Raw genomic sequence first — 27765 nt, 5'->3', positions numbered from 1 at the left:
GGGCTCACCTGCCATCATCCATCCACTGACACACAAGTTCACTCAAGGAGCACAGGGACCCAGGCTCCCTTCCTGCAGTAATGAACTCACCAGGGGCCACAGAACAGACTGGTTTACTATTTCAGTAGCAAAGAGCTGAAAAATGTCAGGTCCCACGCAGGAGAACCTGACCCGAGGCCCACGTGTCACCACCCCATGGGAGTGCAGGCCGGGCCAGGCCGCGGCTGAAGGCAGCAGGACTGGGTAAGAGGCCCACCGTGAGGGGCCTTGCTGAGCACAGGCAGGTAGGCATGGAAGATGTAGTGTGAGGCCCCAAAGGCAAAGGCAGCCTGCTCAGGTCTTGTTGAGTGTCCAGAGCGGATCCAGAAGGCTGAGGGGGTCATCGGCAGGCCGGGCAGCCCGCAGCCCCTGCCCGTTATGAGCCTGCAGAAAGTTCTGCTTGCTCATCCGCTGCTTTCCCCGCAAGGAGCTGTCCAGGGAGAAGGCCTCGGGGGTCAGGGAGGCCAGCAGCTCCAAGGAGGAGGAGGGGGGGCCCCAGGCTGGGGGCTTCAGGCACCAGCAGCTCCTCCTCAGGCTGGGGCGCCTCAGGCTGGGGTGAAGAGGGAGGGGGTGGGGAGGAGGCTGGGACCTGGGTGGACTCGGTGAGGCTGGCTGGAGGCTGGGTGGGGAGCTCGGCAGGGCCTGGCAGGCTGGCAGCTGGGACATCCAAGCCGCCAGCTGGCCGGATGCTGAGCTTGGCAATGGTGGCCTGGATAGAGCTGATGGGCACGTCTCCACCGAGGACCAGGTCTTGGGAGTCCTGAGGCAGGTGATTCTGAGAAGACAGAAGTGGAGGAAGGAGGGATCCACGAGGTTACAGCTGGTCCAGCTGCACCCCCAGGCTCCTGCCTTACCTTCTGGCTGTTGCTCAAGCTGGCCAAGGGCTTGCAGGGAGGAGGCACGCCATGGCGCTGCAGAACCTGCTCCACGTGGCGCACCACCGCCTCATGGCAGAACCTGAGGTGCAGCTGCAAGGGTGCAGTTGGCCGGGTCAGCTGAGCAGGGCCTGTCAGCCCAGGGCAGAGGGCCCAGCCCAGCGCCTGCAGCCCTCACCTTCTCCTGCAGCATGTGCTTCCTCTGCTGCCGCATGTGCCGCACCAGCTGGGGCAGCTCGGGGATCCCGTTCCCAGCCTCTACCTCCTGCACGGCCGCGTAGAGCAGCGCAAAGGCTCCCGTGCGACCCACACCAGAGCTGCAGTGGGAAGGGGACATGAGGCCTGGGCAGGAGCCACCGGTGGGGGACCCTTGGGCAGCCTACTCCCTACCTGCAGTGCACGACGATGGGCGTGTGCAGGGGTCTCTGGTGCAGGTAGTGCGCGTGCACCTCCTGGATGAAGCGGAGCAGGTGACCGGGGCTGTCGGGCAGGCCTCTGCAGGGCAAGGTAAGGTCCGTGAGCCAGGCCTGGGTGATGCCCAAACCACCTTCCCTGAGGAGCAGACAGCCCGAGCCCTCCCAACCACCGCCAGGGCGGCAGACGCACAGCTCAGGCCACGTGGGGAAATGGAGGTGCACGAGGGAGCGCTTGAGGCTCTGGTCCCGGAACTGCAAGCTCAGCACACGCTCCACGTGGGTCTCAGTGGTGCGGACGCTGCTCAGGGCCAGGCTCAGGGCCCCGTGCACCATGGGCTGGCCCCTCTCTGTGGGGAAGTAGCGCACCACCTTTTGCTGATGACAGACAAAGGCAGTCAGGGCCGATGGCCAGGGTCCCTCCTGCCTCTCCCCCCCACACTGCCCAACCTCACCTTCTCCATCTCAGCCTCAGACACCAGCATGACAATGACCGACACTTTCTGCTCATGTACCATGAGCCAAAAGTCGGCGGCTGTGCCAGGCAGTGGGGCCTGGGTGGCCACCAAGGGCGGGCAGTATGGCGAGAGCCCCTCCACACGGCTGGCATTGATATAGTCGTCCTTGCCCGAGCGCAGCACCACGCGGTTACTGTCATAGGGCATGACGTCCTGGTGCCGATTCTTCAGGGAGTAGCAGCGGGCAATGGCAATTGAACGGCCGCGGGCATCATGCTCCTGGGCATCTTGCAGCTCCCGCCAGACAGTGTCCAGAGTCCCTGCGTCCCCCAGCTGGCCCCGAAAGGCCTCCAGCTCCTGCTGCAACTGCCGCAGCCTCTCAGGACGCTCGTAGGGATCCTGCTCGATCAGCCTCAGGGCTTGTGGCCGACGGCCCTCAGCCGCGTCCACCTTGGTGGGCTGCAGAAGGGGCTGCCCACCCCCAGGAGGCTGCGAGCCACCATGCTGACTCTCGGGGCTGGAGGAGAGCAGGTCCGCGGCTGCAAAGCCTCGGCGCAGGCATGGGGGCGGCTCTGCACTAGGGGGCTGAGGAGGTACTGAGCCAGGCCCCGGCGACGGGGCAGGTGAAGGCACCAGGTGGGGAGTGGGGGTGGGCTGGCTGGTAGGTGGGGGGCCTCGAATGGAGAGAGCAGCTGCCTGAGGGCCCAAGGGCCTGGGGGAAGGGGTAGGCCCATAGGCCAGGGTGGGAAGGGGAGGCTGGGGAGCCTGGGAAGGCCCAGGGCTGGGGAAAGGCAGCGCTCCTGAATGGGGGGGCAGGGCATCTTGAGAAGGGCCTGGGTAGAGCTGGGTGTGCAGGGGCGGTGGCAGCTGCCCCAGGACACCAGGCTGAGGGGCAAAGGAGAAAGGGGGTTGAGGGGGGAGGGGGGCTGGGGGCTGGGGTTGGAAGAGGTGTGGATGCTGGAGCTGGAGGGGCTGCTGGGGGGGCTGGGGCCCAAATGTGGCTCTTGAGGGATGGGGCTGGGGCTGGGGCTGGTGCCCAAGCCTCGGGGCTGGGAAGCCTGTGGGGATCCTGGGAGGAAAACGGTGCTGGGCTGGGAGGGCTTGCTTGGTCCCTAAAGGGTAGGCATAGGCTGTGGCCAGGGGCTGAGGTGGGGGCACTGGGAAGCAGGGCTGAGGAGGGACGGGGGTGGGGTTTGGCCGTGGGGCCGTGTGGCTGGAGATGGGGGCCTGGACACTGTCCACGGTGGTGGTGGCTAGCCGGACCCCTATGGCCAACTCGGGGCCCGAGAACTGGGGAGGTGGGGCTGAGGGCAGACCTGCAACAGGCTGGGGGGGCCCTACCCCCCCATAGGGACTACTCACCACGCTGTGCTGGGGGGAGGATCGGGGCACAAGGCCCAGTTCTGGTGTATAGGCAGGGGCCGCGTAGAGAGCGGTCCCAGGCGCCATGGCCATTGCAGGGTGCCCTGGGGCCTGGGGTGGCCCAGGCTGTAACAGCTGCGGGGGTGCTGAGTAGGTACTAGGGGGCAAAGTGCCTGGAAGGTAGTGGGGTGCCGGGCCTGCAGAGCTGGGGAAGGGGCCGGGAGGGAAGTGGAGTGGGGCAGCAGGTCCCAGGAAGGTGTCAGGCGGCCGGGGGCCCGCCACCATGTCCGGGGGCAGGCTGCGCAGCTCCTCTGGAGGGTCTGTCTCCACTGCCTCCCCCTCCTCCCTGCGAGGCAGGAGCGGCTTGGGGGCTGTGGGCCGTGGTGGTGGCTTCTTCTTCAGCTCCCTGTGGGATAGGGGAGGGGGAAAGTAGAGCCAGACCCCCCCCCCAGCCCAGCATGGGCTGGAGCTGCACCCCAACCCAGGCCCACACCCACCTGTCCAGGAGCTGCTGGCGGGCAGCCTCACGGGCCTGGCAGGCAGACTGGGCCCGGTCCAGGAGAGCGGCCACCTTGCTCTCCAGGTCTGCGTAGAAGTCCTTGCCCTCCTGGGACTTCTTCATCAGGTCCTCGTAGGCTTCGTAGGAGGCCACCAGGGTCTGTAGTGTGGAGTTCCACCTGGCCAGGCAGAAGGGCCAGCATGAGGCGAGCAGCTGGAGCAGGGCCCTGGGCAGGGGAAGGGGCCGGGCACTGACTTTTGGTCCAGTTCGCTGAGCACCCGCCGCACGGCCGCGTACTGCACGTTAGCCTCTGTCAGTGCTCGGAGGACGTTGTCCTGGGCAGCCAGGTTCTGCTCCAAGTACACCCTGAGCTGGTCGTACTTCTTCAGCTGCTCTTCAAACAGCTTCTGAGGAATGTAATGGAGCAGGGGCACTCAGGCCTCGTCACCTAAGGGCGGTGCAGTGCCAGAGCTTCTCCCGCGCACCCCACCTTCATCTCGGAGTGGTCTGTGGTCACCAGCGAGGCAGTGATGTCATCCTTCTGGATAAGCTCCCGCAGCTGCTGCTCTAGGGACACGCGCTGGTCCCGCATCTCCTGCACCTTGCCCAGAATGCGCTTCAGGTTCTGCAGCACAGCCTTGTCCTCTGGGGGCAGCAGTGGTCAGTGAGGCCAGGTCAGTGAGGCCACAGAACCCCCCAGCTACACCTCTCTGCACGGGGACGGGCACACTCACCTGCGGAGAGGGCCGGTGTGGGCAGGGCAGCCCGGACCTGGTCCAGCGGCCCGCTGAGCAGGCGCAGGTTGCCGACGTGCAGGTTCATGGCACGGTGCAGCTCGCTGTTGGTGAAGGAGGCCTTCTCGTGGACCTCCATGTACTTGGCCCATTCTCGCCTCACCTCTGCCAACTCCGCCTTGGGGGCTGCTGGGTTGGCCCCAGCCTGGCCCACTGCCTCCTGGAACTTCTGGTCAAGCAGCTCGTCCTCCTCCAGTAGGTCCCTGATGTCCTTCAGGGAGGCCTCTACATCCGTGAACACACCTGACAGCACTGGGGGTGGGGTGGGGGTCTAAGGCAAGCAGGCCAGGTGCTCACTGCAGACTGCCCCAAGGGACAGAAATGCCTGCTCAGCCGAGGGCCAGTGTCCAGGCCCAGCACTCACTATGCTCTGGAGACACCAGGCACAGTAAGGGAAGAAGATCCAGGAGAGTAGGTGTGCCGAGCAAAGCCTGGAGAGGTACAGCCGCCACCCACCATGGGAAGGAGATACAGGGAGAAGGCCATGGGTCCCAGGAGGGCAGGCCCTTGGCGGGAGGCTGCAGCGATGGCTTCCCCACTCCTGCCCCACTGCTAGCTCTGCCCTCCCCGCTCACCTTGCATGGATTGGACGAGATTCCTGACAGTGTCAGGCCGGACGCTGAGAGCTGCACACTTCTCCATGAGCTGGGGCGGGATGTGGTTGTACATGTCGAGATTGTCCACTGTCTCAGGGTCCAGCTGCATTGAGTCCATGAACTGACTGGGGGTGGTCAAGGGGACCAGGTGGGCACTGGGTGCCGACCCCGCTCCTCCCATGTAAAAGCGAGCCTGCCAGTGTAGCCTCTCCACCCGAGGCCTGCAGAGGGCAAATCGCTATGCCCAACCTCTACCATTAGGTCTGGCCTGCAACCCACAGTGCCACGGCACTGCTGGAAAAAGCGTGAAGAAGGGACATCCTCCTTAAGATAGGTGACTTGCAGCTTACAACTCTGGTCGGGGAGCTGGGTGGGGAGGGCAGAGCCAGGAACTCTTCTGCCCCATCACAGGCAGCCCTAAAACCCCACCCTGGTGCATGCCCCCCCATGCCTCCAACCCCCAGGCCCAGTGAACTCACTCCAGGACCTCATTCTTGTCCTCAATCTTGGCCATCATCTCCCGAAGCAGCTTGGCCTTTTCCTCACTGCAGGGGAGTGAGGGAGCAGCTGCTGGAGGCCTGGGTCTCTGGAGACACGCCGGCCCCAGGGCTGAGGGCAGGGCCCACCTCACCCACCCACCTGTACAGAGACGAGGCCTCATGGGCAGCCATGGGTACCAGTTTGGCAAAGATATCAGGGCCTGTGACAGCAGGGTCTGTGGGGTTCACTGGCAGGGGCTTCACCAAGGGGGCTCCTGGGAGGGAGGAAGAATCGGGGCGTCCAGGCCCAGCCTGGAGCCGGAGCCTCCCTTCTTCCCACCACCTTCACCCCAACCCCAACCCTCGCCTCAGTTCCTAGACCTTTGACAGGCTGAAGGGTGTCCAGTGCTGGGACAGACTCATGGTAAATGAAATCGTTGTCCTTCTTGGCAGAATTGTACCTGGGCGTGGGGACAATGGGAAATCTTGGGGAGTCAGCAGGAATCCGATGCCCAGCCTCCCATGTGGCCACTGCTCTCTGGCACTGGTGGCACTCTCCCAAGAGCACAGGCAGGAGAGTGAGACCCTTCACGACAAGAGGAAACCAGAGCCACCCCAGCCTCATGGACTCACTTTCCCCCAATGACATCCATAGTGAAGCGAAGTGCATCTTGTACAGTGTCAGGCTGGCCCTGTGGGGTAGGGATAGGGCCTCAACACCAACCAAGACAAGCGCCAGTACACCCCTTTGGCCCCCACCATGCTTGTGCCCATCATGCACCATCAGGGCTCTTAAGAAGACAGCTGGGACCTCCCTCAACTTTACCTTGGCCAACTTGATGGCGTCATTGAGCTTGTCCAGGGCACTCTGGAAGTATGCAACCTGCAGCCAACAGAGCTGGCTAGTTCCTTCCCACTTGGGCCCCGACTCCCTCCTGCCTCCGGACCAAGTCCAGCCAATGGCACCAAGGTCAGTCCCACAGCCTACTCCACCCTACGGCTTACAACTACAGGCCCCATGTGGAGGGGGGTGGGGGTGAGCCCACCGCACTTCCTCAGAGCCCTGGGGGTAAAGGCTGCATAGACAAGACAACACAGTAAGACCCACCCACCACCCTGCATCAGGGTGGTGACTGGGGGAGTAGGGGCTGGAGAGACAGAGAAAAGACCACCTCCCCCATTCTGTAAGGGAGGGACCACATGAGGCTCTCACTAACAGGATAGAACCAGTCCTGAGACCCCTCCTCGCCACAGCTCGCTTACCCGCTCCCCAAACTTCTGCTGCTCCTCAGCCTGCTTCCCCATGTGCAGCTGGAAAAGAAGAGATGCCATGACCTGTTGCCTGCACTGTGGCAGCCCAGCCCAGCCCAGCCCAGCGCAGTGGCCATGGTGCTCACGTGAGCCACAGCCGCAAAGTAGTAGATCTTCATCTGCACTAGCTTCTTCCAGTCCTTCTGGATCCGGCCCAGCAGTGAGGCAGTGTCGGGGTTCTCCAGCGCCCGGCACGCCTCCTTGTAGTAATCCACCACCTGGCAGCCAGGAGGGCAGCCCAGTCAGTGGGGACCAGGGCTCAACGTCCTTTACGCCACCACCTGCCAGCCCCTACCTGGGCACTGATGCGGGCCACCAGGAAGCTCTTCCTGTTGTCCAACATCGACTTCTCCAGTAGGCACTCCTGGGCCTGGCCCTGGGGCAATAAATGCAGATGCACTTCCCTCCTCACCCAGAGGCCCTTTCCTCCCCCACGGGGGCACAGGGACCCCCTCCTCACTGTCTTCTCTCCTCCAGCCCCAACCCCCAACTCCAAGAAGCACAGCCCTGCTGCTTCTAGTCTACCCCAGAGCGCGAAAGACCAAAGTCAAGGCCCCGGCTTGTCCCTGTCCACCTGGACATGCCCGGCCCAGTCCGGGATCCAGCCCTGGCTGCCCCCTCCCTTGGCCAGCTCCTCTGGACTCAGCCTGGCACTAAAGCAAGGGCCCCTCCGCACCAGCATGAGGTTGACGTTGAGCGTGAGGATCTGGCGGCTCATATCAACGCTGTAGGCTTGCGGGAAGTGCTCGCGCAGGTAGGCAAAAGCGCCCGCTGCACACTGGAAGTGGGTACAGGAGACCTTCATGCCCTAGGAGGGAGGCAGGGAGACGGTGCCAGAGGTGGAGCCAGAGAGCTACCTGCATCCACAGCCACAGGGACGGTCGGTCCAGCCCCAGAGCGTGAAGCACTCCACGCTCTCCCTGGGATGTCCACAGCCCTTCCTGCCTCACCTCCTCGGACACTCGCTTGTCCATGGCCCCCAGCATGGAGTGCAGCGCCCCTGGGGAGGCAGAGGACACAGTGTCAGGGCTGCTCCACCATGCTGCCCAACCCAGGTCAGGGGCAGTGCTGTTATCCACGACCAAAAAAACCTGGGAACTGGGGGCGGTTGATCCAGGACACTAAGGTTAGCGTAAACGGGGAGACTCAGGGGTCAGGCCCAGCTCCTCGGTCTCCCACTCTGTAGGCCCAGCTCCTCGGTCTCCTACTCTGTCCTTGGCAGGAGGTGGAAGGCTGAGGAAGGAGGGCTCCCTGTCTACAGTCCTCCAGCCTAGAGGTCCAGGCTTGAAGCTCAGGGACCACAGAGAAGATAGGCTAGGGCTCTTCAGGCATCTTCCTGGAGCCAGGCTGAAGCTATCTGGGATTGACGGCAGGCCCAGCTCTCCCTCTGCTGAGGAAGCCCAAAGCCACAGGAGGGTCCAGCCAGGGCAGAAAGGAGGCCATGTCTCCCTGTCTCAGCACCTGCCTGGTGGCAACACTGAGTGGCAGCAGCCCGGCCCAGCCCCTCCCCAGCAGGGCAGCTCCCTGTGGGCCCAGAACACAGCCGAGGAAATGGCAGAGCAGTGGGAAGGCAGAGGAGGGGTCAGAAGCCAGACTTCTTCCCTCCAACAGCCCATCTGCTGAGCTGGGACCCTGGGCCATGGGGAAGGCTGTGGAGGGGTCAGGCAGCTCACCAAGGTTGTAGAGAATGCAGGCCTGCTCGTACTTGATGTCCTCATGGGCCACAGACTTGCCTGAAAAGATCTCGGTCCTGCAGACATGCCGCCCCAGTCAGCTTGAGGGAAGGGGCTGGCCAGGGCCCTGAGGCCAGGCAAGGGGACCAGCCACCCCAGGGCAGGGTCAGGGGGGAGGCCTGGGGAACTACACCAGGCCACTCCCCTCCTGTACAGCGAGAAGAAAGGGGAGAGAGGGAAGGTGCATCCCCACTGCCCAGACACCCCTGGGCTACCCCAGGCTCCCTCCAGCCCTGTCTGCTGCTCTCACCAGGTGACAGAGACGGCAGCTTCCTGGCCCGAGCCCATGGGGACCCGACTCTGCAGGTAGTGGAGCTGGCCCAGGTACTTTCGGAGGACACTGCAGCCCTCAAAGTCCCGTGGAACACGGACAGCATTCTGGCGGCAGATGGGAGAAGAGGCCTGCCATCACCTAGGGTAGAGGCAGGCAGGCCGCCCACAAACACCCAATAGGTGTATCAAGGGATCTGAAGAAGCCCCACGCCACAAACCATCCCACCAGCGAGGGCTGCTGGGACTATGAATTGGTACCACCTCTCTGGAAGGCAGCTGACAGCATGGATCAAACATTTTCAGGTACTTAACTTAGATCCAGAGTTCTACAGCAAGAGATACGTGGAACACCAAATGCTAAGCTGTGCAGGCAAGGACAGTTATCACAGCATGACTGGCAAGGCCAAACACAGACACCACCAAGATTTCCATTCAAGAGGACTGTTTAAATCAATTATTTCAGGGCTATGCGCACAAGAGAATACAGCTATGACAACAGAAGACATGGATCTTCTATTTCTTGCTATGTTAAGGTGTCAAGGACATACAGTTGAGCAAAACTCATATGTAACAGATGAATGGTATGATTTCATTTATGTAAAGTCATATAGTTATCAAAGTCCAAGTAGGTACATAGACAAAAAAGGAAATATCTAGAAGACTGTACACCAAAATGTTAAGCAATTATCTCTGAGTGATCTCCCTCTCTTCCAATTTCTTTATATTAAACATTTTCAATTTTTACAATAAACAAAACTATCCTTATTTTTGGGAAAAAAGCAAAAAACCCACCCCTTCCCCACGCCAATGAGCACTATCCCCTCGGTGCAGCAGGTGCACAATGGGGGCGAGGAGCGCTGTGCAGACCCGCCCCGCCTCCTGGAGAGGCCCAGGCCCAGGCCCAGCACCAGCCCCGAGGAGGCCTGCCCACGGCATTCCAGCGCTGGGCTGAGCTGAGCCTGGGTGCTCTGGGAAGGGGCCCACAAGCCCTCTGGGACACTGGAGCATGGAGGAGTCTGGCACTAGTCACTGGTCCCACCCACACCACTTCCCCAGTGTCGTGGGGAGAACCTAGTTCCCCTCTGGGCCTCAGTCTCCTCTTCACACAGCAGTGCTAATGCCCCTGTGGTCAGGCCTCTGAGGACCCATGAAAGGACAAGGATGGTCATGGCCACGCTGAGCTGCCACCCCAAGAAGCCTGTCACACTGCCTGGCCTTTTCAAGTCTAGTCATTCGTGCCCCCCCCCCCCCATCATAAACGCTGCCATATTCAAATACCACTGGTACTCAAAACCTTTCAACCTATTTTTTTTTTCCCTTTGGAAACACCTCCTAAGCACCAACACCTGTGAAATCACAGCTCTGCTATGCTAGCTATACCTATGTTAACACTCACTAAAGCACATACGAAAGTATTTTTAAACTATTTGCCTTTGCATTTCCGAAAATCACCTTTTGGAAATAATGGACGCAACCCTCCTCCCAGGTCACACAGATCCACCAACCCCTTTAATCAGACCAAGAATGCAGCACGCTTCCGGGCCACCCTGTCAGTCTGACCAGCCGCAGTTTCTTACAGGAACAACTATTCCAGCTCCAGCTTTACAGATGAGGAAAGAGAGGGCCAGATCAGGAGAGGGAACTGCCTGAGGGTTCCCAAATTACGCCCACCTCCCCTCCTTCCACGGCAGCCACAGGGTTGTGGTAAAAGGTTAGTGACTTCTGCCGTCTCTGCTTTGGACGTCACCGTGCTCTCTTCAAACTAGAAACCAGACCAGCATTAGTTCTAGAACTGCTGAAATAGTTAATTAAGACACTCTATTTTGGGAAGCAGACATGGCTCAACTGACAGAACATCCACCTACCACATGGGAGGTTCACAGTTCAAACCCAGGGCCTCCTGGCCTGTGTGGTAAGCTGGCCCACGCGCAGTGCTGGTGCACACAAGGTGTGCCATGCCATGCACTGGTGTCCCCCGCAGAGGGGAGCCCCAAGTACAAGGAGTGCACCCCGCATTGAGCCACCCTGCACGAAAATGAAAAAGCACAGCCTGCCCAGAAGTGGCGCTGCACACACCGAGAGCTGACGCTGCAAAATGACGCAACAAAAGAAGACACAGATTCCGGTGCCACAGAATGCAAGAGGATAGAGATGAACACACAGCAAATGTAAACAGACAGCAGACGGAGGGGGGGGGATAAATAATAAAATAAATCTTCAAAAAAAAAAAAGATACTCTATTTTGTTTTTACTTTCTATATTGCTGAGTTTAGAAATTTTTAAAGCTTACCCTGTGGTTTCACAAGTTTAAGAAATACCCATGTAGTCTAACTCCTACACAGGATGAATAAGCCAAGACCCGGGAAGGGAAGTGCCTGCCCTGTCCTTTCTGATGACGCCTGGGGGGCTCCCCCTACCCCCCAAGTCTCTGGGCTCCTGGGCCAGAGCTCTCTCCAGCCCACTGCTCTGGGCAGTGCCTGCCCGGGACTTGAAGGAGCTGCCTCAAGCCTGGCAGCAGCGCCTGCCTAGAATGTGCTGTGAGCACATGCGCCTGTGTGAGAGGGTGGGAGTGCCAGGGTGTCAAGATTATCTCACTAGTTTTCAAACTTTGTTTCAGATAGTTATTTTCAGAATTCAATCTATACAGTTATTTAAAGAATTTTTCCTTAATATATACAGACATACCAACAAATTATCCCTGCCCTCGGAAAAAGATATGATCTCTTACATTTTGAAATCGTAAACAAAAGTTTCTCTTAAACCTTTTGCTATTCAAGTAGAAACACAAGCGGCAAGCAAGGTGATTCACCATTTTGACAATTCTCACCTTCCCTTCAGAAGTGTCACCTTCTTTGAAAGTCAGGTAATAAAGCTTCTAATAAATTACAAATACACACTATGTTTTTTTTTAAACATGAGATTTTTAAGATTTATTTTATTTCTCACCTCCCCCCGCCCCCATTGTTTGCACTTGCTATCTGCTCTCTGTGTCTGTTTGCTGTGTGCTCTTCATTGTATGCTATGTCTGCTCATCTTCTTTTTAGGAAGCACGAGGAACCGAACCTGGGACCCTTCCATGTGGGAGGGAGGTGCCCAGTTGCTTAAGCCACATCTGTTCCCTGCTTGTTGTGTCTCTCATTGTGTGTCCTTGTTGAGTCCTCATGGAATCATCTCACTATGTCATCTTGTTGCATCAGCTCGCTGTGCCAGCCCATTGCATTAGCTCGTTGTCTTGCTCATCTTCTTCAGGAGGTACCAGGAACTGAACCCAGGACCTCCCACGTGGTAGGTAAGCACCTAACTGCTTAGCCACATCTGCTTCCCTACATAGTATGTTTTTATGTACTTCCTTCCTAATTATTTCATGCAGTGCTGTAGTTCCCTTTCTGCTTTTGTTAGAAGTCTGACAGTGTGACCCTGCATTGCCCTGGCAGGGTCTGGGTACCAGGGATGTTAGTGTCTCCTGCAGGAATTGGCTGCTAGTGCTTATTGTGCGTGAGTAACCTGACCTGGTATAGCCCCGCAGGATTACCTGCCCAGTGCATCAAACCAGCAGGACTGAGGGCTATTTTTGTTATATATGGGACCTGTTAATTTTGTATACACTTTCAATTAGGCTACCAAGTGAAAACATTTTCTGTATCAGTTCTTCAGAAGCTAGTACCAGCAAAGACCTGGTAACTTCCACCAGATTCAGAAATGGCTGGAAATATATCCATCCAGAAGGCCTGCAATAGACTCACACCAGCTCCCCTAATCAGCTGCTGCCTTCCATTGCTCAAACTCACATTTTTCAAAAGTGAAATAAGCAAGTTGGCAACCAGTCTTTACAGACTGCTTCCAACTCTTTCACAGTGCTCTCAGGCAGCAGAGAATAGTTTCTTGCATGAGAGAACTGGGCCTACATCAACTTTTTTAGGTCTGATTTGCATACCTATTATTCCATTAACTGTGTTACCACATTAACCCAAACTTTTGACAATTATATGGGTTTAACCTAACAGTCCCTTAGCAATGCCATTTTAACTTATGGCTTTTTAAATTAAAAAACAAATATGTATTAATACAATGGCTGTTCACAGGCATGATTTGTATTTTTTAAAATTCTCTTATTTTCCAAGTTTTTTTCACAGTAAGGTTTTATGAGCTGTTAATTCACAGGAATACAAAGAAAGTGACTGTGCAGAGCATCGTGCCCCCACGGCTGTGGCCCACTACCATTGTGCCCCCCTAAGGCCAAAACAGACCACCTCAAACCAGCACAACATGCTTAGAGCTGACACATCAGATTCCAAAACGAGATGGACATGCTTACTTATATATCTAACATTTTTCTGGGAGTACTTGCCAATTGCAAGAAAAGGAAGTATTGGGTACAACTGTTGGAGAGAAGGCGGCAAAGTTATCATTTGTATATATACTTCCCTCTGTACTTAGAAAACCCAAGAAAATAAGCTAAAATCTATAGAAAGTATAGGGGAAATTAACAAAATAAATCGCTCAACCGCTTCTCTCTACACCAACTATAAAAAGTGAAAAATATAATGGGAGAGGAGGAAGGACACTCAATAACAGCAAAAAAAATATATAAACTTAACAGAGTATATGCAAAACCTACATGAAGACAATTACAGATCTTTACTGACAAGTATGAAAAAAAAAATCAAGTAATGAGTAGATAACCTGTTCCCTGAGAGATAAGCACCTCATAAAGACGTTACTTCCATCTAATTAATCTGTATACTTAATGAGCTCACAAAATTCCCAACACTATTTTGAGGAACTAGACAAAAAGGCTCTAAGTTTATTTGAGGATTATTCATATGAAAATAAACATGGAAAGCTTGAAAAAGAAAAGCTATTAACAGGAATTAGTTTTATCAGCTAGTAAGATGTATAACAGATACAATACTTAAAATGTGGGCCTGCAGAGAAAGAGACAGTGGAATAAAACAACAAACCCAGAAGTGGACCCAAACTGTTATTAATATATGCCTACACAAAGCAGGTAAGAATTAAGCACATGAAAGTACTTCAAAACAGTGGAGAAAGTCTGGAGAAAAGTTAAGTTCGAGCTTCCCATCACACATCATGTGCAGGTGACTGTTTATCTGCAGTAGTTTTGCTCTATAAAGCCATATCAGTGAATTAGTGAACACTGAACCACTGCTCCTAGAAGAAATACAGGGTTAGGTGCCCCGAGCCTGGGATCACCTTATCACTGTCAACAGTCAATACACAACTTCGTTTTATGTGTGTTTCTGACTAGATGCACCTTTTTCAATATGTATTGTTGGTTCAGTAACGCTGACTCATAGCCAGCAGCAGCCTGCCTCATGCCTGAACAAAGCTGCTCTACAGCAGGACTCTGCAAGGCACACCACAGCCCTCCTGTGCTGAGGAACACAAAACAGCACTTCAGCACTATGCATGGGGCGACTGTAAACAGCAAACTCTCAACAAAAAGTACACGCACACAAAAAGGCATAAAATAGATGACATAAAGGACATCTCTTTACAGTAGTAGAGCTGAATCAAAACGGCAGAGCACCACCTTGTTCGACTTCAGCTGGGAATGCGCACGTTAGGTGACTCAAATTTTGTGCCACTCTGTGCATGTCCACGAATGACCATGAAAGAAAAGCAAGTCTTGACTCTGGGCTTACAGATAAATTTTAGCAAGCAGGTGAACTCACAAATATGGAATCTGCAAGTCAGATCTGCAGATTAAGATTGACTGAACTTAAATAAATACCAAATAGAATAAAGATTTAGGTAAAAAAAACAAAAGCATACAAGTACTAGAGGAAGAATAGCAGAGACTTTATATCTTATTTGGGTGAGGAAGGTTTTCTAAGAGCATATCAAAGGCATATACTATAAAGGGAAAAATGGGATGGACCTGATTCATAAACATTTAAAGTAATTATTTGTAATCTGTATTAAAAACAAACCAAAAATAATGAAGCGAGAAAACTGAAAAAATAGCTGCCTCATATATGACAAATGAGCACCTTTAATATCATTAGTCTTATAAATGAACAAGAAAATAATGCAACACCCCAACAGAATAATGGACTAAGAACATTAGCAGACAATTCATAAAGGAAGATATGTAACAAACAATTTAACAATTGTACAACCTTAAAATTGAAATTAAGTATCCTTTCACCTATCAGATGGCCAGAGTCAAAAAAGAACAGGAGTAGGTATACCCTCCTGGGGGTGTAAGCTGGAAAAACCGTGTCCACATTCACCCACCAATTCCCAGAGAAACTATCTTACAAATGCCCAAATATGCATATACCTGGGTTTATTTCAGCATTTTTTTCCAATGGTGAAAAACTGGAATAACCTAATGTCCTCCAAGGCTAATTAAATTACAGAATATAATGATCATATTAAAAATAATATTGTCATATGTTCATAGATATGGAAACATTCACAATATGTTGTTAAGTAAAAAAAGCAGGCCACAAAATAGTACAGGTAATGTACTATGATTCTATTTGGTTTTCTACCTTTATATGTATATAGATAAACACACAAAAATTGTGAAAGGGTTTTTGCTCTGTCTCTCTGGGCTTTAACCTAAAGATTGATTTTGCTGTTTTTTAGTTTGTTGTGCTTTTTCACTTTTTGGTATTCAAAATTTTCTACCATTAATTTCATTATGATTGCAGAGAAAAGAATAACAAATTAAAATAAGAACACAGTTTTAAGGTTTCTTTACCTATCAAACCAATCCTGTTTGTGCCTGCATAAAAATGTTATGTTCTTACCTGTCTGAGCAACTCCAGTTTTTTCAGTTCCTCATTATAGGCTTCTGGGTTCTCTCCATAATTCTTCAGCACAAACTAGGGAGAGAGAGAGGTCTGTAAACCAAGGAATCCTCTGAGCCCTCAGCAATCATCAACCAAGCCTGAGAATTGAGTCCAGATCCATCGCCCAAGCCCATTTTCTGGACCACCATGGAACTCTGCTTCAATAAACTGGGAAGGAACAAGATGCCTGCCAGCAGAGCCTCTTCCTTTGAGCAAGATCAAATCAGACTGGATGGCCTGAGTAAACACCTAGGCTAGTCCTCCACAAGCCTACAAGCCTAGAATTCTGCCAGTGCAGGAAGCCAGAGAATTCAGCTGCCTGCAACGGAATCTAACAACAATCCTAAGAGGAGTCACAAACTCAAGCCTCCCTCAACAAGTGGGCCCTGCTGTGTTCTGGTCACAACCATACCCCTAGCCCAACAGCAAATGTAGGCCAGGGGCAGTAAACAAGAGTGGGTGTGCAAAGACTTCCTCACTGACCCATCCTTCCCACCACAATTTCAGCAATGTGGCAGGATACAAGATTAATATGCAAAAATCAAGTGTTTCTATACACTACTGATGAGCAATCTGAGGAGGAAATTAGAAAAAAAGTTCCATTTACAATAGCAAATAAAAGAATCAAATATTTAGGAATAAATTTAGCTAAGGACATAAAGAACCTGCATTCAAAAAATTATAAAACACTGCTAAAAGAAACCAATGATGATCTAAAATAAGTAGAAGGATAACGTGTTCATGGGTTGGAAGGCTTAATATCATTAAGATGTCAATTCTGGGAAGCGGATATGGCTCACATGAATGGGCTTCTGCCTACCATATGGAGGAACCAGATTCAATCCCTAGGGCCTCCTAGTAAAAAAAAAAAAAAAGAGAAAGCATGCCCACACAGCGAGCCAGTGCCTGAGCAAGAGAGTCATGCAGCAAGATGATGATGCAACAAAAGAGAGATGAAGAGGAGAGCCAAGGCAAAGTACAGCAGAAACCAGGAACTGAGGTGCACAGGTGATGCGGTACCTCTCTCCACATCAGAGGTCCCCAGGATTGAATCCCGCTAAATCACAGAGGAGAAAAAAAATGAGAAGACAAAAAAAAGAGAAATATACAGAAGATCACACACCAAATGGACACAGACAGCAAAACCAGCAGGGCAGGGGAAGGGTGAGGGGGAAAGGGGAAATAAAATAAAATTTAAAAAAAAAAGATGTCAATTCTACCCAAACTGATCTATAGATTTAATATAATCCCTATCAAAATTCCAATATCCTTTGTGGAACTGGAAAAGCCAATTAGCAATTTATCTGGGAAGGTAAGGGTCCCTAAATAGCCAAAAATATCTTTAAAAAGAACAAAGGGGAGTAGACATGGCTCAACTGCTAAAGGTGTCTGCTACCATATGGAGGGGAGGGTCCAGGGTTCGATCCCCAGGGCCTCCTGACCTGTGTGGTAAGCTGGCCCACGTACAGCACTGCTGCATGTAAGGATTACTGTGCCACACAGGGGTGCCCCCACGAAGGGGTACCCCACGAGCAAGGTGTGTGCCCTGCAAGGAGAGCCGCCCGGCATGAAAAAAGTGCAGCCTGCCTAGGAGTGGCGCCACACACACAGAGAACTGATGCAGCAAGATGACACAACAAAAAAGAGACGCAGTTTTCCAGTGCTGCTGGATAATATAAGCAGACACAGAAGAACACAAGCAAATGGACAGAGAGAGCAGACAACAGGGGGAGGGAAGGGGAGAGAAATAAATGAAATAAATCCTTAAAAAAAAAAGAACAAAGTTTGAGGACTCTTATTTCTAGACTTTAAAGAATATTAAAGTCTGGTAAAAACAGTATGGTTCTGGAATAAAGATAGATTAACCAATGGAAGTGAATTTTGAGTGTGGAAATAGACCCTTACATCTATGGTCAAATGATTTTTGACAAGGCTGTCTGAGCTGGGTCAGAAATGCCTATTCAACAAATGGTGCGGGAGAAACGGATATCCGTATCTAAAAGAAAGAAAGAGGACGCTTATCTTACACCTTACACAAAAATTAATTCAAAATGGATCAAAGACCTACATATAAAAACTAAAACAATAAAATTCTTAGAAGAAGATCTTGAAAAAGGAAAACATCTTCAAGATCTCATGCCTGCTGGTGCTTTCTTGGACCTTTTACCTAAAGCAAGAGCAACAAAAGAACAAATAGATAAATGAGACTGTCACAAAATTAAATACTTTTGTTCTTCAAAAGGTTTTGTCAAGAGAGTAAAATGGCAGCCTATTCAACGGGAAAAAAATCTTCAAAAAGCCTATGTCTGACAAGGGATTGATCTCCATGTTATTTAAAGAGATCAAACAACTTAATAACAAAATGACAAGTAACCCCATTAAAAAATGGGCAAAATAATTAATTAAAGAGACATTTTTCTGAAATGGAAATACAAACAGCCAAAGACACATGAAAAGATGTTCAATATCACTAGCTATTAGGGAAATGCAGATCAAAATTACAATGAGGTAAAGGTGTGAGATATCACACCATACAAAATGGCCATTATTAGAAGAAAAAAAACTTCAAGTGTGAAGAGGATGTGGAAAAATAGGAACACTCCTTCACTGTTGACAGGACTGTAAAATGGTGCAACCTCTATGGAAGACAATCTGGTGGTTCCTCAGGAAACTAAACATAGAGCTGTCATACCCCCACCCGCAGAGGCACAGGTCCCCATACGGCAAAGCGATGCACCAAAAAGACAATGATGCATCCAGATAGGGAAAAAAAAACCAGAACTGTCATATGATCCAGCAATCCTGCTACTAGGAATATATTCAGAAGAACTGACTGCAAGGACATGAAGAGATATTTGCACACCGATGTTCATAGCAGTATTATTCACAGATGCTAAAAGATGGAAACAACCTAAGTGTTCATCAAGTAATGAACAGACAGACAAGATGTGTTATATTCATATGATGGACTATTACTCAGCTGTAAGAAGAAACCAATTGGGGACGCACATGACAACAGGGAGGAACCTTGAGTATATTATGTTGAGTGAAATAAGCTAGACACAAAAGGATGAATATTATATGCTTTCACAGATATGAACTAAATACAGTTGAGTAGACTTACAAAACTGGATTATAAAGTGTAGGTTGGTGGGAAATGGAATGTGAGATGAGAAGTGGGGAGAAGATGCTAGAGTATGTAGAATGTTTAATAAGGTCAAATGTAAATATGTTGTAATGGTTGGACTTGATGAAAACATAATGAATGTAACAAACGCTTGGTTTATGGATGTGATTGAAATGGGTAGTCTAGGAAGATTAATGCTAATTGGAGGACAGCTGGAGTTTAATATTGGGAATGCATAACAATAATTTCAGAAGTAGATGAGGATTATAGCTAACAATATAAATACAGGGATGTTTTCTACTACAGGGTATTAAGAACGTGATGATACAAGGGAAAATATAACTAATGTCTTTTATGGACAATAGTTAACAACACTAATATTTTTGTAGCAAAAGCAAAGTTGGCACCATATTAATTATAAACATTAAAAAAATGTGGGGTTTGGTTTTGTGAGATATGAAGCATTTTTTCTCTTCATTTTTTCCGATTAATAAGGAGACCTTGACTAGTCATTTAACTAATCTGTATTCATCTGTGTATCTTTCTGAACACTAGAGGAACTGAGTTAGCAGTTGAAATTAGATGACATAAAAGTGCCTGAACAACTTTTTAGGAGTAATGTTTCCATAACTTGTTGAGCTGCCTTTTGCTCTTCCTTCATTTTTGTGATTTTGAATAAAATTGTTAATAAATAAAAAGATTTTAAAAAATGTTTTGGGAATAGGTGAAATTTAAATATAAATAGGGAATTATAGATTTCCTTAGGTGTGGTAAACTGCAGTTATATAGAATGCCCTTACTCTTACTTTTAAAGAGTTTTTAAGGGGGTACTATATATATATCACATACATGGGGATAAAACAAATATGGTAAAATGTCAAACCTAGGTAGTATTTGATTACTGCGTTATTCTTTCAACTTTTGTTAGAAGTTTGGAAAACAACTGTTTTAGGAGTTGCTGAATGGCTAAATGGTACCTGAAAAACACCTTCCTCTAGATCAGCGGTTCTTAGATTCTCGTGGGTCCTTTAAGAATATGATCAAGCTATGAAAGAAATCTCCCTAGAAATATTCAACCACTCACAAACACAAAAATTTGCCTTACTTTTTAGGGGGCTCATGGGTATTCTGAAGCCTTTATGGGACTCCTGGTTAACAATCCCCACTCTAGACAACAGCTCCAACCCCCCTCTCCATTTGCACACACACACAAAACACAAATATAAAGTCTGGCCTGGGTTATGATGTAAAACTTGACTATCTAAATGGGTTGTTTTTTTTTTTTTTTTAAAGATTTATTTATTTATTTAATTTCCCCCCCTCCCCTGGTTGTCTGTTCTTGGTGTCTATTTGCTGCGTCTTGTTTCTTTGTCCGCTTCTGTTGTCGTCAGCGGCACAGGAACTGTGGGCGGCGCCATTCCTGGGCAGGCTGCACTTTCTTTTTCACGCTGGGCGGCTTTCCTCACGGGCGCACTCCTTGCGCGTGGGGGCTCCCCCACGCGGGGGACACCCTTGCGCGTGACCACGCGGGGGACACCCTTGCGTGGCAAGGCACTCGTTGCGCGCATCAGCACTGCGCATGGCCAGCTCCACACGGGTCAAGGAGGCCCGGGGTTTGAACCGCGGACCTCCCATATGGTAGACGGACGCCCTAACCACTGGGCCAAAGTCCGTTTCCCTAAATGGGGTTTTAGTTTGCCCACTTTACGACAGCGAAAAGGCTTATAAAAGTAAAACTTGGAGTTCTCATGGGATAGAGGCCAAAGGAATAAGAGAAACAAGGCTTCACCTGACTGAAAATAGGCATTTACGCTCCATAGCATATGTTCTTAACATACTAGACCAATTCATTTGCTTTTTAAATACTGTTCTCAAAAAGAACTCCGAAAAATGGGCATGAAAAATGAATCCCCCTCCATATAGTGAGTCAGTGCAACAGCCAGGATATTTAAACCCTGACAAAATCCTGCTAATCACTCCCTACTGAACAGAGGAAAGATGCTGGCTGAAGGTCCTACAGTAAGGGACAGAGACTTTCTCACAGTTTCTCTACAGTCTGCCTACACTGCAGAGCTCCGCAGTCTGACCTGGAGATCAAAGTTCACAACACAGCAAAGGCATAGCCTGAGAAGAAAGGCCCAGCAGCAAGTCAAACCTGGACCTTGGTCACCAGAGACCCAGTGTGAGAAACCAGAAGGCACTGACAGTTCCCCAGAGTACCTACACTCTAACGGCAGTGAGGAGTGGGAGGGAAACCAGAGAACCTCCAAGCCCAGCCAGGCTTTGGAACAGGTGGGGATTCTTTTCTGAGGGAACAAAAAGAGACCTATGGAAAGGTCTATGTAAGGTAAGAGCATGTCCAGGGATAAGAGCTGCTGAAAATATAAAAAAGAAAGGAGTTGCAAGGGAAAAACAGTAAAGGAGAATGGAAAGGCCATCTCCAGAGAGAAATATCAAGACAGGGTTTTAAGTCTCGGTCATGCCACTGGGTTAACTGAGATCTGGGCTTGGTTTTTTTATCTGTAAAATGAGGTTATTGTATCAACTCACAGTGCTGTCATGGAGACTTTAATTATCTTCTAACAGGGAAAGAGGGTGCTTAGCTAAAAATATTGCTTATTTAACATGCCAAATGCTATACTAGGGTGCATTAACTATTTGATTCCCACAAGCTTATGATATTAGCTCCATCTTACAGGTGAAAAGACTGAGGATCAGATTAGTTATGTAATCATTTGTGATAGCTGAAAAGTCACCCAGCTTTTGCACGGAAGAGACAGGATCTGTACCAAGGTCTAATTCCAATGTCTGTACTACTCCCATGATGCAACTCTGCATTTTTACCAAGCAACAAATGGCACAGAATTCTGTAGTTACATGAGATCACTGGGAACATCTGCCCTGTATCCTGCCATTATTTTACAAATAGAGAAAGAGGAAACTAGAGATGAGCTATGGCAGTGCTAGGACCCCAAGTCAGATCTCCCTTCTCCTAACCAGGGAATTCCCTCTGCCTCACCCTTCTCTGGCACTAGCATATTCTCATTCTTCTGTGCATGCTTCCCTACTCCCATCCTGCCCACCCTTGGAGCTGGAGATGTCTAACTTTTGCTCTGAATTTGATATAACATCTTGGAATTTCATGGTGCTAATTAAAGCAATAAATCAAGAAGAAAAGGCAATAAAAGGCACCACACATGCTTGCATTACCAGTGTTCACACTGCTTCTTTTTCTCCATTTCTAGGGTTAACTCAAATATGGGACACTCCTTGGGCTGTTCCATAAAAACACACACAAAAGCTGAGTCCCACAGAAAGTATTGTTAATTAATATACAATATATTCTCTGCTACTGGATTTCAAATGAGATTGTCTTCAGAGGAAGAAGTATTCCCTCTGGCCCTTGGTCCATGTCGGCAAGCAGAGTCTTAAGTCACAGGCCAACAGCATTGGGGATGAGACTAGACCTTCATCCCCCCCAAATCTAACCCCTACAGGACACTCAAGGTCTGTCTCCTACCTTCTTTCTGAATGGCACCTCAGTCTGTCTGAACACTACAAGTGAGGAGGACTCAAGTTATATATCTGGAGGGCACTAGAACGAGACAACCAACACTTGCTAAGCACTCCCTACATAAAAGTATTTATTACTTCTGAGTAAAGGAAAGAGTCTGGCCTAAACCCTAAATGAAATGGATTTAGGTTCTTGGTGTATGAGATCAAAAGAAGAATGAATTTGGGAAGCGGATGTGGATCAATTGACAGAGCATCCGCCTACCATATAGGAGGTCCAGGGTTCAAATTCTGGGCCTCCTGGCCTGTGTGGTGAGCTGGCCCATGTGCAGTACTACTGCATGCAAGGAGTGCCATGCCACGTAGGGGTGTCCCCTGTGTAGGGCATCCCCATGTGCAAGGAATGCATCCCACAAGGAGAGACACCCCATGCAAAAAGTGGAGCCCATCCAGGAGTGGTGCCACACACATGGATGGCTGACACAGCAAGATGACGCAACAAAAAAAGAGACATAGATTCCCAGTGCTGCTGAGAATGCAAGCGGGCACAGAAGAACACACAGTGAATGGACACAAGAGCGCAAACAATGGGGGGGGAGAGATAAATTAATCTTTAAAAAAAAAGAGAGAGAAGAATGAACTGGATAATCCAGTCATCTGTGTCTGAAGCCATTCTACTGTGAAGCACAAGTGGGCAGACAGGCTCAGGCAGACTCTGGTGGACTCCAAATCTGTGATAAAAGACAAGACCAAAAAAAGAAAGAAAAAAGACAAGACCGGTCACTACCACAGGTAACCAGCAGTGCCCCACATCTCACTGCTGAGTACTCAAAGGCCTTTGAGGGCTTTAGTCTTCTCATTTCCCTTTGTGTGTATGTGTGTGTGTAAGCAAGTTCTCAAAAGAATCAGCTGTCCTCTGGGAAATCTGAAAGGCAAGAGAGTCCGCAAACACAAAAAGCTCTACCTAGATGTGAGTAAGACGCACAGTAAGAAGAGTGTGCACTCTGTGGTACAAGTCAGCTGAGCGTTAGGGGTGGTTAAGGCCTGTGTGACTTCAGAGGAGGGAACCACCATTGCCAGGGCAGCTGAAGGGGCCCTGAGGAAGGCAGCAGTGTTCAACCTGGATGATAAGAGAGAAGAGCATCCCAGGAAGGGCTGGAGCAGGGGCGATGACCGGATGTGGAAGGAAGGGTGCTGAAAGCTCCGCAGGGGAGGACTGAGAGGAGTAAGGTTAAAAGGCAGGCTGATGAGAGCTGGTAGCAAGCTTTGAACAGCAGCATTTTCTCTAGAAAGGCCTGGTGAGGAAATGGAGAGTGAGAGAGACCAGTCCAGCCAGACAGGGGGAGGGGAGAGGCTGTGAGGCCACTTGGTGGGCTCCACTGCCACCCTGGGCAGGGCCAGCTACAATACACCTGCCCTTGAGGACCAGGACAAAATAAGCTCTGTGAAGGCAAAGATTTTTATCACCACTGTTATTCCCAGGACTGGTACACAGGCACTATATATTGTTCAACGAATGAACCAGGGATGGATGCAACATCTCAGTCCAACTTGAGCTCCAGTGCAGCTGGCTGAGAGCAGGTGTTTGGAATGGGAAGAGGGCAGAACTTCAAACACTAAAACATGGGGTAAAATCACTCACTGATGAAGAGTAGAAGAGTTATCCTCTTCTCAGCTTCCAGTTGAGTTAGCACTCTGGGCTCTGACGCACAGGTAAGGGGCAGGACCAGCAGCACACCAAAATATTAGGTGAACCTAGGTACCCTAGCCCAAAGCTTGGCACAGCTGTTCAAAATCAACTTGCTTTTCTCATGGTTCTTATTTCACATTGTTCCACAAGGGAAGGCATGTCTACCAGGAGTAAAAGCCAATACTTACCAACATGAAAGGATTTGTCAAAACCCCAGCTGTCATGAAGTAACCTTTTGACTATCTGAAAACTCCTATTAATCCTTTAAAACCTACCTCCTTGGCAAGACTTTCCTGATGGCCCCTCCTTTGGCTGGTACTTCTGTGAACAGATCATACTTCTATTCTTACACTAATCTCACCATTCTAATTTTTAAATTTCCTCTTGCAGACTAGGAATTCCTTGACAAGAACTGTCCCTTATTCCTCTGTACTACCAGTGCTTAGCATACAGGTCAACAGGTTGATCTCAACAGAACCATTTTTTACTAAATTCTACCCCTCAGTTCCAAGTCACAGGTGGAGGTTCCCATACCTCAGAGAAAGGGCAGTTAAGGACAAGAGTACAAGAAGGGGCAGAAGGCAGAGCCAAGGGTCTAGGGTTAGGGAGGGAGGCCCAGGTCAAGAAGAGTCCTCAGGCTGCAATGGCTTCTGCAGACTCTCCTCTGCAAGAAGGGTGGTGAGTTCCAGGACATCCTGAGTGGAGGTGGCCATTCCTGAGACCATCCTTTCCAAAAACTGCTCTTTCTTTTCAAGGGTTCATGTAAAAACATGCTAGTCTTAACCTATCCTAAAGAAGAAAGACAACAAGTTTATGTCTAGGATAGGAATCGCTTCTTAAGCATGGGATACCACCTCAGGCTAAATGGCTAATAGGCAACTCCTCTCCTGAAGTCTCCCAAGGGCAGTCGGTGCTCACCCAATACCTTGCTGGCTAGGAGGAAATGACCAGACAGCAAAGGCTAAGTTCAAACAAAAATATCTCCTGAGAGTTTCTGGGCTAAGATTTTATCTAACAGACTTCCACATATTTATAGTCACTGTCTCTAAATTCTCTCTGAATTGTCATTTGAGAACATTTCCCTAAATGACAATTATGTAGAGGCTGTAAGGAACATGGAGATGGCCTCTCAGAAAACCTGCAATTGAATAGGGGGATTAAGACATAGCACACATAACTATCACCAGCAAAAGAATGAAAATCATTAGGAGAATTCAGACAAGTTTGGAGAGACTAAACCAGATGAAAGAATTAAGTCTCTTCTCTTTGTGGAAGAGACAGAGCTTAAGTTAAACCTTGAAAGATGGGCAGAACCAATATACAGATATTAAAGAAGGGCCCTGTTCCCATGCCACAGGACAAATATGAGAGCTCGTCTAGATAGTAGAAATTCCACCAGCAAAGGCAGAGCATTGGGAACAGCAAGTGGCTGACTGTGAAAAGATTATTACAGAACTGTATCCCAGATACCTGAATCAGAAGGACAGAGTAGAATCTCAATAAATGCTGAAAGAACTGGGCCGGGTCAGGGAGAACTCTGAATGGCAAACTAAGGATACTAGTTTTTATTCTGTAAGAACAAAAAAACAGAAGGGTTTTGTTGTGTTTTAGAAAAATTCATCTAAGTATACTGGTATGAAAGAGCAAATGAAGAAGAGATCAATGAAGAGTCTGGGGAAAACGCAATGAAATGGATCATTTAGTCTAAACTCCTGGTTTTAGGGATGAGGAAGGAGGTCCAAAGAGGCTGAACAATGGACTCAAAGGAATACAAACGAATTGTTAGTGTCTGAACTAAGGCAGCAGCAGTGTGAAGAGAGGAAGGGAGACAGCTTCTTGGAAAACTTCCTTCTAACCCATTTTCTTTCTCTTTCATTTCACACGCACCTGCTGAGTGGAGCACCATCTATACTGTCCGGGGCTTATGTTGGCAGCTGCTGGGCTAAAACCAAATGGCTCCTCTCCTGCAAACACCCTCCTGGTCGTTCCTGTTCTCTTCTGCTCTGGCCCTCAATGCTACCAGGTGACCCTCCCAAAGCAGCCAGATGCCACCGGGGGAGGGGGGCAGGCAATCACCATAACCTGGCCCCTCTCTGTACCAGCCTTGTCTGATTTCTCCAGAGGTCTCCCGCCTCAGTCAACGCTAGACCTGATTGGTCTGTCCAACTGAAGGTTGAACACAACGAGGGTAAGTTCTCTCCGACAGTTACAACTGTTCATGCCCTCTGGGAAGCAACAAAAAAACCCACCACCCTCCCCAAAATAACATGGAATTGTATCTTTTGGCCCAAAGGGACTTCCGAATAGGGTTCTTCCTCCTCTGAGACTATACCTAATTGTACCAAGTGACAGAGAGGCACCCCCCGCCCCTCCGCAGGGGGTCAGGCAGCTCTTGGGCTGTGAGGTCACCGGGGCTCCCTTCTTAAACATCGTCCTGAGCTGTCGTCAGCGTCCATCCCCGTCAGGCTGTGGACTGACCGCTTCGAGGGCCCGGCACAGCCCTTCCACCAGGTGGGCCAGGGCCGCCCCCCGCGGGGCGGTGCTGGCGTGGAGGAGGGGCGGGGCAGAGCCGCGTCCTCAGCGTCACGCCGAGGAAGTGCGGTGCCTCGGGGAGAAGCGCCGACGGCCCCGGCAGAGCTCGGGCACTGGGCTCCGGCGAGGATGCGGGCGAGGACAGAGGCTGGTGTACCGGCTGAGGAGAGCCGTCGGACGGCCCTCGCGGCCTCACCCGACCCTGCGACGGGCCCCGGGCGGTGATGGGCAAGCAGGGCGCGCACGTCAGCTGGCCGACGACGGAGAGACGTAGGGGGCGTGGGGGAGGCGCGCTCACCTTCTTCACGGCCGGCTGGAAGTGGAAGTCCCCGGCCTCCTTCAGGTCCAGCCAGATCATGGGCATGCGGGGAACGGCCTCCATGGCGGCGGGCACCAGCCGGCCACCCTGCCGCTCCCCTCGCTCCTCCGCGCCCGGCCCAGGCAAACGCACCGACCCGCCCCTCCGCGCCGGAAGTTACTTGTCACGCGGGGATGAAAAATGCCCCCATGGCCTGTTGGGAGATGCAGTCCCTGCCCCGCCCGCTCAGCCTTCTGCGCATGCGCTATCTCCCTTGCGCATGCTTTGTATGCTGCCAGCGGGTCTAGGGGGCTCCTCCTTCTTGAGACGAGAGGAACTCTGGGAATAGTAGTCATCCTCCATGAAGCTGCGAAGCACTGCGCATGCTCGTTTTTCTCTGGTGGGCCCAACAAATCAGCTGGTTTGGACACGGCCAGCGGCACTTTTACCTCAGGGGAAAGACCTTAGAAAATACACCTGTAAACTTCTGGTCCTATGTAGTGTCGAGGGCAGTGGAGGGCGAGGGAAGGGGCTGCGATAGAGATAACATGGCGGGCGGCCCGCTCAGAGGAGACGACTTGAAAAGATGTGGAAAAATGGATGTGGCATCTGGGCTTAGGAGAGGCTCCCACAAGGCTGGGCCCAGGTTCCATTTGCAGTTAAGATCCCCAAACCTTTCAAGACTCACTCAAGCTCGTGCCTTCATGCTAGCTGGAATTAGAGCTAACGTTATTGGAAGACCTAGAAGATAATCTGTATTTTTAAAAGAAAAATAAAATTTTACTAGCATCTTAAAAGAGCTTGGATTTGGAGGACCATGTGGAGACCCAGTAAGAGATGGAGCAATTAGGACAAGGCCCAGGCCCTGAAAAGTTCCAGCCATGAGGAAGGGAGAGAAACGTGCCCCAACACATTTCACAGTAAACGAAATGAAGGCGCCTCAAGCAGC

General features: G+C 50.5%; 1 protein-coding gene across 1 annotated transcript; it reads right to left on the bottom strand.

Moving 5' to 3' along the window:
- Nucleotides 1-97: 97 nt before the first annotated feature.
- Nucleotides 98-27006, bottom strand: PTPN23 (protein tyrosine phosphatase non-receptor type 23). The gene is given in 26 exon segments (XM_004449723.4): nucleotides 98-534; nucleotides 536-814; nucleotides 894-1007; nucleotides 1093-1231; nucleotides 1305-1409; nucleotides 1521-1705; nucleotides 1783-3553; nucleotides 3645-3824; nucleotides 3902-4053; nucleotides 4137-4291; nucleotides 4381-4692; nucleotides 5016-5161; nucleotides 5516-5581; nucleotides 5676-5790; nucleotides 5897-5976; nucleotides 6149-6207; nucleotides 6342-6398; nucleotides 6779-6826; nucleotides 6913-7044; nucleotides 7122-7202; nucleotides 7503-7634; nucleotides 7777-7826; nucleotides 8500-8576; nucleotides 8810-8937; nucleotides 15615-15689; nucleotides 26817-27006. Coding segments are annotated over 26 exon segments (4923 nt in total). The 5' UTR covers nucleotides 26901-27006; the 3' UTR covers nucleotides 98-333.
- Nucleotides 27007-27765: the final 759 nt, after the last annotated feature.

This window comes from Dasypus novemcinctus, chromosome 26, assembly GCF_030445035.2.
Source record: "Dasypus novemcinctus isolate mDasNov1 chromosome 26, mDasNov1.1.hap2, whole genome shotgun sequence".
Classification (NCBI taxonomy): Eukaryota; Metazoa; Chordata; class Mammalia; order Cingulata; family Dasypodidae; genus Dasypus; species Dasypus novemcinctus.
This window is presented reverse-complemented; position numbering and strand designations above follow the sequence as displayed.